This window comes from Prionailurus bengalensis, chromosome C1, assembly GCF_016509475.1.
Source record: "Prionailurus bengalensis isolate Pbe53 chromosome C1, Fcat_Pben_1.1_paternal_pri, whole genome shotgun sequence".
Classification (NCBI taxonomy): Eukaryota; Metazoa; Chordata; class Mammalia; order Carnivora; family Felidae; genus Prionailurus; species Prionailurus bengalensis.
Window position 1 is genome coordinate 160450678 of NC_057345.1, and position 12455 is coordinate 160463132.

The following is a 12455-nucleotide window of genomic DNA, read 5'->3' on the forward strand; positions in this document are numbered from 1 at the left end:
AAGAGGTAATTTTGTAATATGAAGCATCATTGCAAAGTCAGATTTGGCTTAGGAAGAGCCGAAGTTGGCCACTGCTTGCTCTCCCGGGAGGCTTTTGTTGGGGGCTCAAATCCACAGAAACAAAAGATGCATTGGTGGGGGGGAGGCAGAGATATCTGTGCATGGGCTTCTCAGAAAGTATCGAGTAGTTTAGGAAATAAAAGTAATAATGATGGCAACCTAAGTTGGAATCTGATTGTGAAGGGCCTTAAATCCCACAGTCAGGAATTTGGATATACCTTGGGTAGTGGGACTGTGAAATACTGTACCAGTGGGGGTTTGTTGGTTCCAAACAGTAGAAACTAACTGTCGCTGTCCTAAGTAGACATGGATTTATTGCTGTGGAGTTGCTCAGATAATCAAAGAAACAGCTTAAAGAATCAGATGTGGGAAGGACAGAATTCAGCACTGCTAGGGATTTAGAGAGGAAGGACTAATTGGCAGTTTTCATTAGTGTTCTACTGAAGAGATGAAGCTGTTTTTGTTTTCTGTCACTCCCAAGATTTGCAGCCATGGGCAAAGAAAGGTGGATTGGCCTGGCTTTGGTTATGAGCCACTCCTTGGGTTGGACTAGGCTCCCTGACTGACAGTCCCACCAGCACTGCCAACAATGCGGAGAAGAAATTCTGCAAAAGGAAGAAGAGAAAAGGAATATTGGGAGGCCAGCAGACTGAAAAACAGTGTGATCATGTCTTACTAGAAAGATGCCTCTGGTGGCAATGAGAGGATAAATTAGGACTCTGGATTAACTTGGATTGATTTGTGTCAGGCTCTGAAATAGAACTAGGGACTGTGTAAATGACATCATCGGACAGAAGTACTTGGAGCTCTTTGGTGGAAAGGGCCGTATGTCATTCATTCAGCAAATAATTATTGAGTGTCTGCCATGTGTCAGGAACTGTTACGGCAGTAAACAAAACGAGGTCTCTGCTCTTAAGGACCTTAACATTTTATTGGGGGAGACAGCAGATAAATAAATGTGCAGTGTGTCAGATGAGGATAAATGCTTGAAGAAAAATAAAGGAGCTGTAAGGGTAGTGTCTGGTGAAGGGGGGTGCTGTGTTTTAAAGGGTGGTCAGAAGAGGCCTCTGATAGGATGACACTTAAAAGAATGGGAATTTGGTTTTGTATTTCCAAACCTCAGTGAAATGCAAGCTGTGATTGATAACAATAACTTTAAGAAATAAAAATATTTTCACAGCCTAGGATGTGGCATTGGATATGGTTATTTGCATCGAATACCAACACGCCCATTTGAAGAAGGGAAGAAAATTTCTCTTCCTGGACAGATGACTGGTACACCTATTACTCCTCTTAAAGATGGATTTACAGAGGTGAGATAATTTTACTACGTGATGATGTATAAAGTTTTCGCTAAAACGAGTCAAGTGTCAGTGTGTGTGGTAGTAGCAGTAATGGAGATAGGGTAAGAGAGGAGTTAAGTGTTGACCATGTTGAATTTGAAATTCCTGTAGGATATCCAGATAGATAGCCTGTGGATCTGGATTTCAGGAACGAGGACAAGACTAGACATACAGATTTGGGAATCATCAGCAAAGAGTGGGTAATTTAACCTAATGAGCAGCGATAAAAATTATTGAGGGATTGGGCCTGGTGGATCAGAGGACTGAGGTTAGAATCTTGAACATTCCTACTATTTAAATGGATGGGCAGAAAGGGGATCCAGGAAAGAACAAGGATCCGACAGAGGAAGTCCAAAGGGAAGACAGAAATCCAAAGGGAGGACAAAGCATCAAGAAAAATTAAGAGAAGTCAGGTTAGAGAAGGAGTGACAAACACATGTCCTGGGCTAGGACACTTTCAGAGACTGGCAGCGGGCAGAGATCAAGTCACAGGATGGAGGGCAAATGGTGGTAAGGTGGTAATGATAGCTGGTGCTTAATCTTTCAAGAAACTGAACTAGAAACAAAGCAAGATGCTGTGTGGGGGTGCTTACAAGATCAAAGTAAGACTTTTTAAGGATAAGGTATTTGTACAGGCTTAACAGGCTTTTATTTTTTATTTATTTTTTTAATGTTTATTTATCTATTTTGAGAGTGTGAGTGCGAGAGTGGGGAAGGGGCAGAGAGAGAGGGAGAGAGAATCCCAAGCAGTCTCCACACTGTCAGTACAGACCCCAGTCATGACCGCAACCACAAGGCTTGGACTCCTAACCAGCTGAGTCACCTAGGCGCCCCAGGCTTACAGGCTTTTAGCATGCTTTCTATGAAAGCCTCAAAGGACAGTTAACTCTTGTCTGCATGACTAAATAAAAACCAAACATCCAGAAGGAAAATGCTACAGCTATAAAGAAAGAAAGGGCTGCCACCACTAGCATCAGTACTAAAGAAAGTAGAAAACATGCTACAGGGAAGTGTAACCTTTCCTCACTCCCCACCCCTGCCATTGACTGACAGCCAGAGCCCATGTAGTTACATGTTAATCTGCTGCTCCTCATCTGTGATTTCTGCCCCAGATAAGCCTCTGTGGGCAGTCTGGAAGACCAGACGGTGAAATGGCAGCTAGGGAAAAGGGCTAGAGGACACTGGAGCTGGCGGAAGTTGGAGTATCCAGAGATGAAACCACCCATCCACCCATCCATAGACTCCATATAGACTTATCCCTCCCCCACCCCAGAAGTGGGGGTCTGGCTGCCACATTCATACATTGATGAGAAAAGATAAGGTGGACTGAAGGGTTAGACATCTTGAGAAACTTTTAAGGACTCCATTCCGCATTAAGACTTTGAGCTGACTTCTTCCGGGAACGATGAAAGTTACAACTGGCTGAGAACTCAGAGAAGAGAAAAGCGGTGTTTTCAAGGTGGAGTAAAATGAGTCTTGGGCATCTGTGAAGGAGGAAAAAGTAGAATCTCCTCCTAGGGTGGGAGTAGCTAGAACAGTGTGTGTAATGGGGGAGATGCCACGTGTCCAGAGACTGGAAGTGACCGGATGGGAAGATGTTTATAGCACGTGGTCCTTGACATGTAACAAAAACAGGAAGGAGTGTCTGAAGGCAGAAGTGCCAGGTGAAAACGTTGACAGCTAGTATGATCAAAAAAGGTACCTGTTAGAAACAAAACAAGTGAGCAAAGGGAAAAAGAGGCAAACCAAGAAACAGACTCTTAACTACAGAGAACTGACAGTAACCAGAGGGGAGAAGGGTGGGAGGATGGGTTAAATAGGTGATGGGGTTTAAGGCGTGCACTTGTGATGAGCACCAGATGTTGTGTGGAAGTGTTAAATGACTATATTGTACACCTGAAATTTAATATTACACTGTATATTAACCGGAATTTAAATAAAAACTAAAACAAACAAAAAAAGCGGTATCTGTCGGACCAGTGAGAGACAGTGTGTATATTTTCTTTGAAATAAACCTGAGTGCTTTTTCTTTCTTTTTTTTTTTTTTTGGCAGGTCCAGCTGTCCTCAGTTAATCCTCCATCTTTGTCACCACCAGGAACTACAGAAATTGAACAGGGACTGTCTGGACTTTCTATTAGCTCAACTCCACCAGCTGTCAGTAATGTTCTCAGTACAGGTGAGCAGAAAAATCTATTCTCTTTTCAACTTACTTTGTTTTACATGATCTTTTCTGCCTCAAGCCATAGATTTTAAAAATTAATGCCAGTATACTTTGAAAACTGTAGATATGTCCTGCATTTACACCACTTCTCAGTGTATTTTAGACAAGTTGTAGAGTCAGGACTGTACCTTTAAATTCTGTTTGCTCTATTTCCTCAACAAATGTTTGCAGTGTCCCCTGGATAGTAAACGCTGGAGATAACAGAAGTGAGCAGGATAACGTTCTCTTCCTAGAGGGTTCAGTCTTGCTCAGGGGACACATACATGTCTTCCTCCTTTTCTGTATTTCTCGTTCTACCTAATACAGTCATTTTCTGTTTCAGTTTTTATTCCAGCAGCTTTATTGAGATATAATTTACATACCATACAATTCACCCTTTGAAAGTGTACAATTCAGTGGGATTTTTTTCAGTGTATTTGTGCAAAGTTGTGCAACCATCATGTCAGTCAATTTTAGAACATTTCATTACTCCAGAAGAAACCCTATACCCTGTATCTGTCATTTACTGTTTTTCCCCAGCCCCTCAGGCCTAGACAATTCCTAATCTTTCTTTCTGTGGATTTTCCTAATATAGACATTTCATGCAGTATGCATGGTTTCTGTGACTGGCTTCTTTCACATAGAATAATGCTCTCAAGGTTCCTTCATGTTGTATCATATATTAATACTTCCTTTTTAACGGCCAGATAATGTTCTTTTGTATGGACATGCCACATTTTGTTTATCCATTAATCAGTTGAGGGACATTGAGGTGGTTTCTGCTTTTTTGGCTGTTATGAATAATGCTGCCAAGAACATTTGTGTACAGGTTTTTACATGGACCTGTGTCTTCGTTTTTCTTGGTTATATTCCTAGACGTGAGATTGCTTCATCACATAACATAGATCTTAGCTTGGTAGTTTGGTAGAGTTTACTTTTCTCTTGCCTTTTTAAAAATCTCCTGTTTTCTGGTTTTATTTCTTGATAATACCAAGAGTATATTATTTAATTAAATACTGAGGAAGCAATTATTTAATTAAATACTGAGGAAGCAAAAGAAATACTGACATAGTTTAGTTGTATTTCATTTTCACCTTTTATTCTTGAGCTCCTTTTAATATTTGTGTTCAAAATTTGTTCATACTTGGCTTTGTTCTGGAACGGACTTAGAATGTATTCACCAAGATGCAGTTAAGTTCAACAGTTTATTTCTGCACTTGGTCCCTTTGGTTCAAATCCCAGCCCTTTTCAGAGTCTTCATTTTATTTCCCAAAGATGTGTTTTTCTAGATAATATTTAAAATTTCAATTTTTGGGGGCACCTGGGTGGCACAGTTGATTGGGCAGCCAACTCTTGATTTCGGCTCAGGCCATGATCTCATGGTTCATGGGGTCAAGCCCTGCATCAGGCTCCGTGCTAATGGCACAGAAACTGCTTGGGATTCTCTCTCTCTCTCTCTCTCTCTCTCTCTCTCTCTCTCTCCCTCTCCCTCTCCCTCTCCCTCTCCCCCTCCCTCCCTCCCTCCCTCCCTCTCCCTCTCCCTCCCTCTCCCTCTCCCTCCCTCCCCCTCCCTCCCTCTCTCCCTCTCTCTCTCTGTACCTCTCCCCCCCTTTCAAAAATAAATAAATATTAAAATTTCAACTTTTTATAATTAAAAATTTCAAACAGTCTAAAATAGATGGTATGGTACTGTGAACCCCCAACACCCAGCTTCACCAGTTTTCAATATGGTGATACACCTCTCTACCCCCTACCATTTGCTTGTTTTTTTCCCCAGCTTTTTTACAATATAATTTGCATACCATAAGATTAACTCACTGTATGCATACATCTCAATGATTTTTAGTAAATTTATGAAGTTGTGCAGTCATCATCACAATCCAGTTTTAGAACATTGCCTAGATGAAATTAAATATTAATGTCATCAATATCAAGTCATAGATCCAGTTGGGATCCAGTTTAAAGTTTATTTCACTTAGGCAGTGTTGGCATCTTGTTTTTATATTGTGGGGTTTTTCCTTACATTCCATCAGATGGTCCTCTAGTTTATTCCTGAATAGACTTAGTAAAGGTGGGTTGGTGTAACCGCCACAGGAGCAGACCATATCTTCCCTCACTACATTATGGTTACACTTGTGTTATCTTAAAAGCATGTGCTGGGATCCCTGGCCTTATTACGCTGTGGAGAAATGGCTTCTTGAATATTAAAAGATAGAAATGTAAATAAAGCAATACTCAGAAGAGACGGAAATCAACATTTTCACTCTGAATAAATCAATTAAAAAATTGAGTATTCTTGCAGTGTGACATGTGAGAACCCACTTTTTGTTAGGCATTTACTTACCCATCTTTGCTTTTAAGTAATTTGCTGCAAAGTAGCCCAAGCAGTAACTGTAGAAACATGAAAAGTATCTTTAAAAAAGAAAACTCCTGTATCGATTTGAAAATTTTTGGATTATGAAATTTTAGAAAATGAATATATCGTTTTGAAATAGCATTAATCAGGTGACCTTTTTGCTACCCTCCCTCATGCCTCACATTTCTTGTCCCCTCCCCTGCTTGAGTTTTCTGCAGAGGACTCCCACCATTTTGCATGTTGGTTATTTTACTTGTTCAACCTCTGTGTCCCTTTTCCTGTCGATTATTAGAATATATCCTGAAGGTAGTGATTTCTAATTTCTTTATGTTGTAGAGTGCCTCAGTGCCTAGAACAATGTCTAACGTATATATAGATACCGTAGGTGCCCCCAAAAAGCTGGAATTAATGAACAAACGTAGTAGTCAACCAACTTTCATGAGAATCTGATGAAAGCAAAGAACCCTCTTCTTCTTTTACATGCCTCCAATTTCTGCAGAAAAGTAAATACATGAAAAAGTAATTATATGAAAAGGGTTGCTTCATGCTTTTAGGCACAGTTCATTCCTGCTACCATATTTAAGCACATTTCTGTAAGAAAATCTGGACTCCGTGTGCACTATTGTTTGGATAACAGCAAAGCCTCTAGCATGAGTAGGTGGTAGACATTAATAGATAACCTTTATTATGTAGAATCCTAAGAGTTACTTGCATTTGAAGAACATAACCTTCTCAAGCTAATAACATCAGTAAAAAGACTTCAGAGGAGTGTCACAGAGCCTGTAGATCAAAAGGAAATGGAAATTCAGGAAGCCAGGTCGTTCTCTCCATCTCTGGAGGCCCACATGCTCTCTTGTCTCTTCCAGGCCATCTGCATCTTCTCCCCTTTCACAGACCAGCATTCATGGTTTCAAAGGGCACATGGTCCCCCCCCCCCCCCCCCCAGCAGTCCTAGGTTTATGGGGCATTCTAGTTCAGGAGCCTTGTAGAGATTGACTAGAATCCTCGAGTCTCATTTCTGAATTTGTAAAACAGTTTTCTAATCTAGCCTTATGTCAGGTATAAAATTCTTGTCCAGTGAGCTTAGCTGGGGTGAGTTTGCAGAGCCTCCCGCCCTCTTAGCCGAGACTCTGCTAACAGTCTTTGTTAAAGGCCACAGGCAGAGTATGTAGATCAGCTAAGACAGTTGGTGAAGCAGCCAGAAGCCGGGCCTGAATGAGTCCCACGGAATGAAGACCCTACCGTGGTGGTTGGTGAGGGAAGGGGTCTGAAGACTGTCCTAATAAAGTGTCTTCGTTCTTTGTCAGCTGAAATTGTTAGAAATTTTGTTTAAGGTCGTGTTTTTGTTTTAGGTGTACCAACAGTACCATTATTGCCACCACAAGTAAGCCAGTCCCTCACTTCTGTGCCACCAATGAATCCAGCTACTACATTACCAGGTAAGCAGCAGGAGACTGGAGATGTATGTAGTGATAATAGCATTAGTAATATTGTGCACCTTAAAAAACAGTGGGAAAAACCGTATACCTCTGTGGTGACTTTTTATGTCTTTTCATCTCATTTTATCTTTGCTATAACTTTGTGATAAATGAGAGTAAGTAGCAGTGAGCTGTCAGTCACCAGCTGTTAACTTCTGAGCCCCAGGCTCCTTGTCCTCAGCCAGCTATGCCTCCAGTGCAGCGTGAGGCAGGAAGAAGGAATATGCAAAAGTTCTGTGCTGAAAGAGAGCATTCCATATTAGCTTCTTTAGAAGCTTTAACATGAAGTTAGATTTGTGTTTATTTCTTACTGTTCCCAGTGAAGACCAAATTTCTTCACCCATCAGATAACAATCTCATTTCAGGGATAACGGTGTTATTAGCAATGACACTATTATTTCAGGGATCAAATATACTTGCATCATGAGAGCCTTTAATTGTATGACTGAAGATGTCATTGCACACACATATTTAGTGATTAACCAAGTGTGTACACGGACACACACAGAGAGTGGTAAAGAAATGTGGTAAAATGTTGACATGTGGGGAATTTGAGTGAAATGTATATATATATATATATATATACCTTATATATATATATATAAGGTATATATATATATTATAGTTATATAAACTACTTTCGCAACTGTAAGTCTGAAATTATTTCAGAAAAAAATTAAAAAGCCAGAAGGATTGTGAACCTCAGCCATTCAAAGAGAAATTTAATTCCGTTTACTACCGTACTTGCTGACATAAATCAGCTCTTCCCCGCGACACTCAGGCCATCGTCGTTCTTGCTCTTGGGTTTGGAGGTACTCTAGTGTCTTTTAAGCCTTACCTACTTAGCCATCTAATCACTTAGGTACAGAAAGACATTGCACATAGTGAGCTTTGTTGTTTTGTGAATGTTATGATACAGAACTGCCCCACAGTAAGTGGACTTCTGGTGTTCTCAATTTGAAGTGGGTAGTATTTTTTTCAAAACAGGATTGAATGTTTTCCCCGGAGGAAGTGGTTTTATCATTTGTTCTCTGCCTTCTCTGTAGGTCTGATGCCTTTACCAGCAGGACTACCTAACCTGCCCGCCCTCCCCAACCTCAACCTCCCTACACCGCATGTCATGCCAGGCGTCAGCTTACCAGAACTGGTGAACGCGGGTATGTGGCCCATCTTGCCTTCCTAGGACTCTGTCTAAATAAAAAGCTTTTACCCAGGAAAGCAGATCCTCTATTGCAATTTTTTCTGGAAAGGGCAGATCAGTTGAACAAATTTCAGCTGCTTCAAATAAATATTATTTTTTTTATTTAAAAAGCTTAAAAAAGAGGAAGAATATTTTTGTGATTCTCCTCTACTTGGCCGCCTCTCTTCCATTTTCCTCTCCTTGCACCCTGACAGCCCAGATACCAGAAAGGCCAGTTGTAGAAATAAAGAACAGCAGTGTGGTGCTGCTTTGAGTGAACTGGACGAAGGTGTACATTCACCCAGCGCAAGTGAATGGACTCCTCGTGTTTGGGTAGCTGCCACCAGCGGTGTTTGTTTTGAGTAGCCAAGACCAGAAACGTGGGCTGTGAAACTGTCACCCTTGCTCAGCTGGCTGGGTTTGTTGTTATTTGATACGTATTCTCTGTTACTAATAGATGTTTTTATGATAAAAGCTGAGAGAGACTTTAGCTACACATAGTTAAGCTGGCAGATGCTCCAAGTATTTACGCTCAGATTTTATGCCCTGATGAAAATGAAGCAGCAGAGTGGCCCACAAGTCTGTTCTTTCAGTTAACGATTACTCACCTTCAACTTTGAGAGGACCGCATGTCAAGGCGACTGCTAATTGCTCATTTCAGTAGCTAGGCCCCTTGGTGATGTCAGGGAGTGTGCATGGTCGTGTTTCTGTCTCGGTCGTAGCTGTCCCCGTTGTGCTGTCCCCATCTGTATGTACTCATCACCTGTCCTCATGGACGCATTTACTTTCCGCCCAGTAGTTTAAAAAAAAAAAAGGAAGACTAGTAAACCCTCATGTTTACCCTGTCTTACCACTCCTTTTGTTTTTTCTATTGTGCCCTGTATTCTTGGCTTCATCTGCCCTTTCCTCGACTTAACAGATAGACCCTAAGAGCATTGAGGTTTTCACCAGCCCGGTGGTTGCTCTGAATATATCGTACCTTCTGCCGTTCCTTTGTTTCTTAAAAAAGCAACGCTCTTTTCCTTCATTCTCCATTTTGAAATCCTCACGTTGAGCCCACCAAGCGTAATGGTTACCAGTCAGTCAGAGGGCTTGAACAGAGGCTGAGTGCTTACGGTGAGGTGAGGCCAAGGGAGGAGGCTACAGGACAAGCGCCTCCCTCCCCAGGCCGGCCCGTCTCCTCTTCCTGTTTCTATCCAGAGGGCCCCTCTGACTCAGCTGGGGGCTTGCCTGACTGAAGGGGAGTTACGTCCAACACTAGTGTGGCCACATTGCTTGCCGGGTGGGCTTCTGCCCGTCCTAACGGGGAGAATCATTTCTTCTCTGAACTGGCTGAGTCACATGGAGGTTGTGGAGTCTGGAAGGCGGGAACCTTTCCTTCTGGCCAGCTGGTCTTGGATTGGATATCTAACCCTAACTGTCCTGGCCTCCACCTGAGGATAAGCAGAAGTTGCGATTTGTGGTATCTCTCCTTGGCTTCAGTTTCCTTAATGAAATGCAAATAAAAACAGTCACGTGATGATGACAGCTGCTCTTTCAGTGCCGGGAGGATGTATGATCTGTGCCGTTTTTGTCCTAGGTTTGCCACCTCTTCCTTCCTTGCCTCCCCGAAACTTACCTGGCATTGCACCTCTCCCCATGCCATCCGAGTTCCTCCCGTCATTCCCTTTGGTTCCAGAGGTGTCTTCTGCAACGAGCTCAGGGGAGCTGTTACCCTCCCTCGCACCCACCGGGAGCCCACCCTCCGACCCTGTCACGACCACTGCAAAGGCAGACGCTGCCTCCGCACCCACCGCGGATGTGACGCCCCCCCCTCCCAAGGCCCCCACCACTGTTGAGGACAGAGTCTGCGAATCCAGCCCAGCCGGCGAGAAGCCTGCTTCTGCAGTTACGGATGCAAGTGCCTCCGAGTCACCTTAACTTTGAACCGGTCTTCGGAATTGGTGTGGTGGGCTTTGTCTAACCACAGGAGCGTGTCTGGAAATGCAAACTCTCATTAATTTCATACTAGTTTGTACCGTATCTATAGGCATCCTGTAAATAATTCTAAGGGGAAAACTAAGGAAGAGGACGTGGGCTTGTATCCTGCCAAGTCGGGGTGGGGCTCATAGGCTGGGAGGGAAATGTCAGAAAGTGCTTGTATTTTAAAAACAACCAAAAAGAATTTAAGAGTGGCTTGCTGCCAGGTTTCCACTGCCATTCGTGGGGGTACACATCTTTGGGAAAGGTGACAGGGCATCCACGAGGCTCCCTGTCCCCCTGCTGCTCCTCCTGTAAGAAAATGAAATATTTTATGCCTAGTACTCACATGCAACATTTCTTGTATTTTGTAAGTCGTTTTTGAGAATGCCGACCACCTCACTTAAATCGTGAAAGGAACAGATATTTTACTTTTGGTTTCTGTGAGTCAATCTCTAAAGGTTTACACGAAAATTCCAACTAAAGATGTTTGTTAAAGTTACACAGTGTGCACTATGAATTGGACATCTTTTTATTCAGCCTATTCACAGATCTTTGTTTAGAGCTCTCAGAATTACTCAGACAACATTTTGTAACTGCTGCTGTTGCTTTATACGTCCACCATCAAATGGCATTTAAAAAGAAATAAAGGAAATGCTGCACAGTTTTAAACCAGAAGGTGGCACTTTGTGGCTACTTCTAATATTATAGCTATACTGGACAAGCATAGATTCAGCAATAAATTACAGTAATTTTATTTTTCTTCTTGTGGTGCATTTAAATGACAACTCCTAATTGCCATGTATGCACTTGTTACTCTCAAGTATGTCGCACATCTTTAATGTAATTTTTCATGTCTTTTGTTGGCTCTCTGCCAAGTTTTCTAAGAGATGGTAAGTTAAGTGGAATTGATTTATTGAATGAAATTAAATGCATATTATATCTGTTTTTTAAATAAGACAAAAGAGGTTCATCAGTTATTGACCTGGTAGTAGCATGAATGTTGCTAAGGGCCCAGCACGTGTAATTGAGCTGCGACCGGTCAGCCGGAAGCTAGACTTGCCAGCGCCAACCTAGTGCCTCTAACGGGGGGCCCAGCACCAGCCAATTTTTAGGATATATCCACTACTGAACCAGGTTTGTGCTTCACGCTGAATGATAAAAGAAGGCTCCAGCTCTGAGCACTAGCTTCTTCTGTTTGCGTTGTAAATATAATTCTAGAATATTTCAGTTAGCAATCCTATTTTTTTTAACAAGAGCTTGTAACTGGTGGGAAAAATATTCACAAGCATACTTAAATGTTACATGATTTTTTACTTTCCAGTATAGGAAGAGGTGAGCAAGTTGTTATTACTTTCTAAAAGATGCTCATATTTTTTAAAATGTCAAGGAGATACCTTAGTGGAAAGCAAGTAAGTTTTACGCTTTAAAAGTGATTAAAAAACAAAAAACAAAAACAGCAGCTCTTCCAATGCAGTGATTCTTAACTCTTGTGAGGTCACAGTTCTCGTTTGAGAATGATGACAGCTCTGGACTGTCTTCCCAGAAAAAGGAACATAAGCATATATAAAACACTAAGCTCTGGAGAGAGAGGGATTCTTAGCACTCGCTTGGAAGCTAGGCACAGAGTTGGTCCATGTTGGCTCATTGGATCTTCCTGAGGTGCAAAACACATATTTTAGATACTCCCTGGTTCCTTCAGGAAAACCAGATTCAGTGTTTATGGAAGTAGGGATCCTGTACTGGGCCCAGAGACACAGATATAAAAGATAAGTGTCCCTGCCAGGAAGCCACTTACTGTGGCTGCGTAGCGAAGAGAGCTTGGGGTGTGGGGTGTGTCGGGCCTCAGGGCAGTCCTGAAGTGTTCTAACCATGGAG

General features: G+C 42.1%; 1 protein-coding gene across 1 annotated transcript in view; it reads left to right on the forward strand.

Moving 5' to 3' along the window:
• The window catches only part of GORASP2 (golgi reassembly stacking protein 2), a 34470-nt gene extending 23136 nt beyond the window's left edge, over positions 1-11334 (forward strand). The window contains exons 6-10 of the mRNA XM_043577018.1: positions 1241-1373; positions 3457-3580; positions 7313-7399; positions 8485-8595; positions 10198-11334. Of these exons, the coding sequence (XP_043432953.1) occupies positions 1241-1373; positions 3457-3580; positions 7313-7399; positions 8485-8595; positions 10198-10538 (796 nt within the window). The 3' untranslated portion in view covers positions 10539-11334. The remainder of the gene's footprint in view (positions 1-1240; positions 1374-3456; positions 3581-7312; positions 7400-8484; positions 8596-10197) is intronic.
• Positions 11335-12455: the final 1121 nt, after the last annotated feature.